Here is a 1,313-nt window from a genome sequence, read left to right on the forward strand (position 1 = left end):
TCTCTATGTAAAACACGCAGCAGCGAAATAGCAAAATCCGCCGCATCAGTGAAGCGCACGAAGCAGGTGTTTGATTTGTTCTCATTTGTTGTCGCAGAATCTGACTTTTTGCAACATAGCGAGCCATCCTTCATGGAAACGACAACGATCGAGGTGGATCCTGTCACTCAGGAAAGGTACATACGAAATATGATCTTTTTTCTGTTTTTTTTTTATATGTCAAGAACAGGTACGTTGTTATTATCTCTTACAGTGATATAAAATCAGATATTTTTTTTTTACTTTTATCTCCCAATCACGACGCTGTTCATTTCGAAAATTATTTAAAACTTTTTCCTCGCGCTGTGTATAATAATCACGGTGCATGGAAAAATCGTCAAGTTGAAAAAACTTGCATATAGATAAATGTATTAAAAAAAAAAAAATCGTCTCTTGCAGTATAACGACAGCCACGCGAACGGAAACGAGGACGATATCATCCACGGGAACTGGTGGGACGGACGATTTGCGAGAATCGATGCAGAAGATCATGGACACGTTCATGTCGGAAGAGAGGAAGGATCATTAGGAGTAACGTGCATATTTCCATCCTTTGAATTTGCAATAAGAAGAGAAGAAGAAATCATCGTCGAGTTCTCGACATCGATCCCCTCGTCGATTATTGGATCCTTTACCTTTGGAGAGAAATACTTTAATAGCCTTCGGACTTGACGTGTCCTTGGGCATTGAACGAAGAATTTACGATCATGATAGGACTGGGAGCGTATGAAGATGCTCGCTCCTTCGGGGTGCTATTTCCCTGAAACCACACAAAAGCATACACAATGATTTACTATCACGCTCATGGCCTATGCTTCGAGTTTGCTTGCCTTTCCGTTCCGCTCGGTTGCCTTATCTCTTTGCGTTCGTCGGAATCTCGCAATCGAAGATGAATAATGATGACGATGATGATGATGATAATGTATTTGCGTATGTCGTTGCTAGTCCGACTAGCCGATTCGCGCTAGTCTTCACTATGCCAACCCGTCCATGTATGTGCTTTTTCGTGTTGTTTGAAGATATAATGCGAAATGGAAGGGAAAGTATCAAGTGTGGAGACGATGGGACATGTCGAGAAGAAACGCGAAAAAAGCGGGAACGCAACAAGATAAGATCGAATGAGCGATCTGCTGATATCAGCGATCGTCTAGATCAGTAAGATTCTCGCGAGAATAGTCCGTTTAAGCTTTAGGATGGTTATACATCTCTCTATCCGCGCGCAATATATCGCTTAATAGATCGGCAATACACACACACATATATATATATATATA

The 1,313-nt window shown here is 41.3% G+C and overlaps 1 protein-coding gene across 1 annotated transcript in view; it reads left to right on the forward strand.

The window, feature by feature from the left end:
• LOC108751376 (nuclear anchorage protein 1-like) overlaps nucleotides 1-1,143 on the forward strand; it is an 84,334-nt gene extending 83,191 nt beyond the window's left edge. Inside the window, exons 37-38 of the mRNA XM_018491498.1 lie at nucleotides 98-176; nucleotides 439-1,143. Coding sequence (XP_018347000.1) covers nucleotides 98-176; nucleotides 439-568 — 209 coding nt within the window. The 3' untranslated portion in view covers nucleotides 569-1,143. The remainder of the gene's footprint in view (nucleotides 1-97; nucleotides 177-438) is intronic.
• Nucleotides 1,144-1,313: the final 170 nt, after the last annotated feature.

Source organism: Trachymyrmex septentrionalis, unplaced genomic scaffold (genome assembly GCF_001594115.1).
Source record: "Trachymyrmex septentrionalis isolate Tsep2-gDNA-1 unplaced genomic scaffold, Tsep1.0 scaffold44, whole genome shotgun sequence".
Classification (NCBI taxonomy): Eukaryota; Metazoa; Arthropoda; class Insecta; order Hymenoptera; family Formicidae; genus Trachymyrmex; species Trachymyrmex septentrionalis.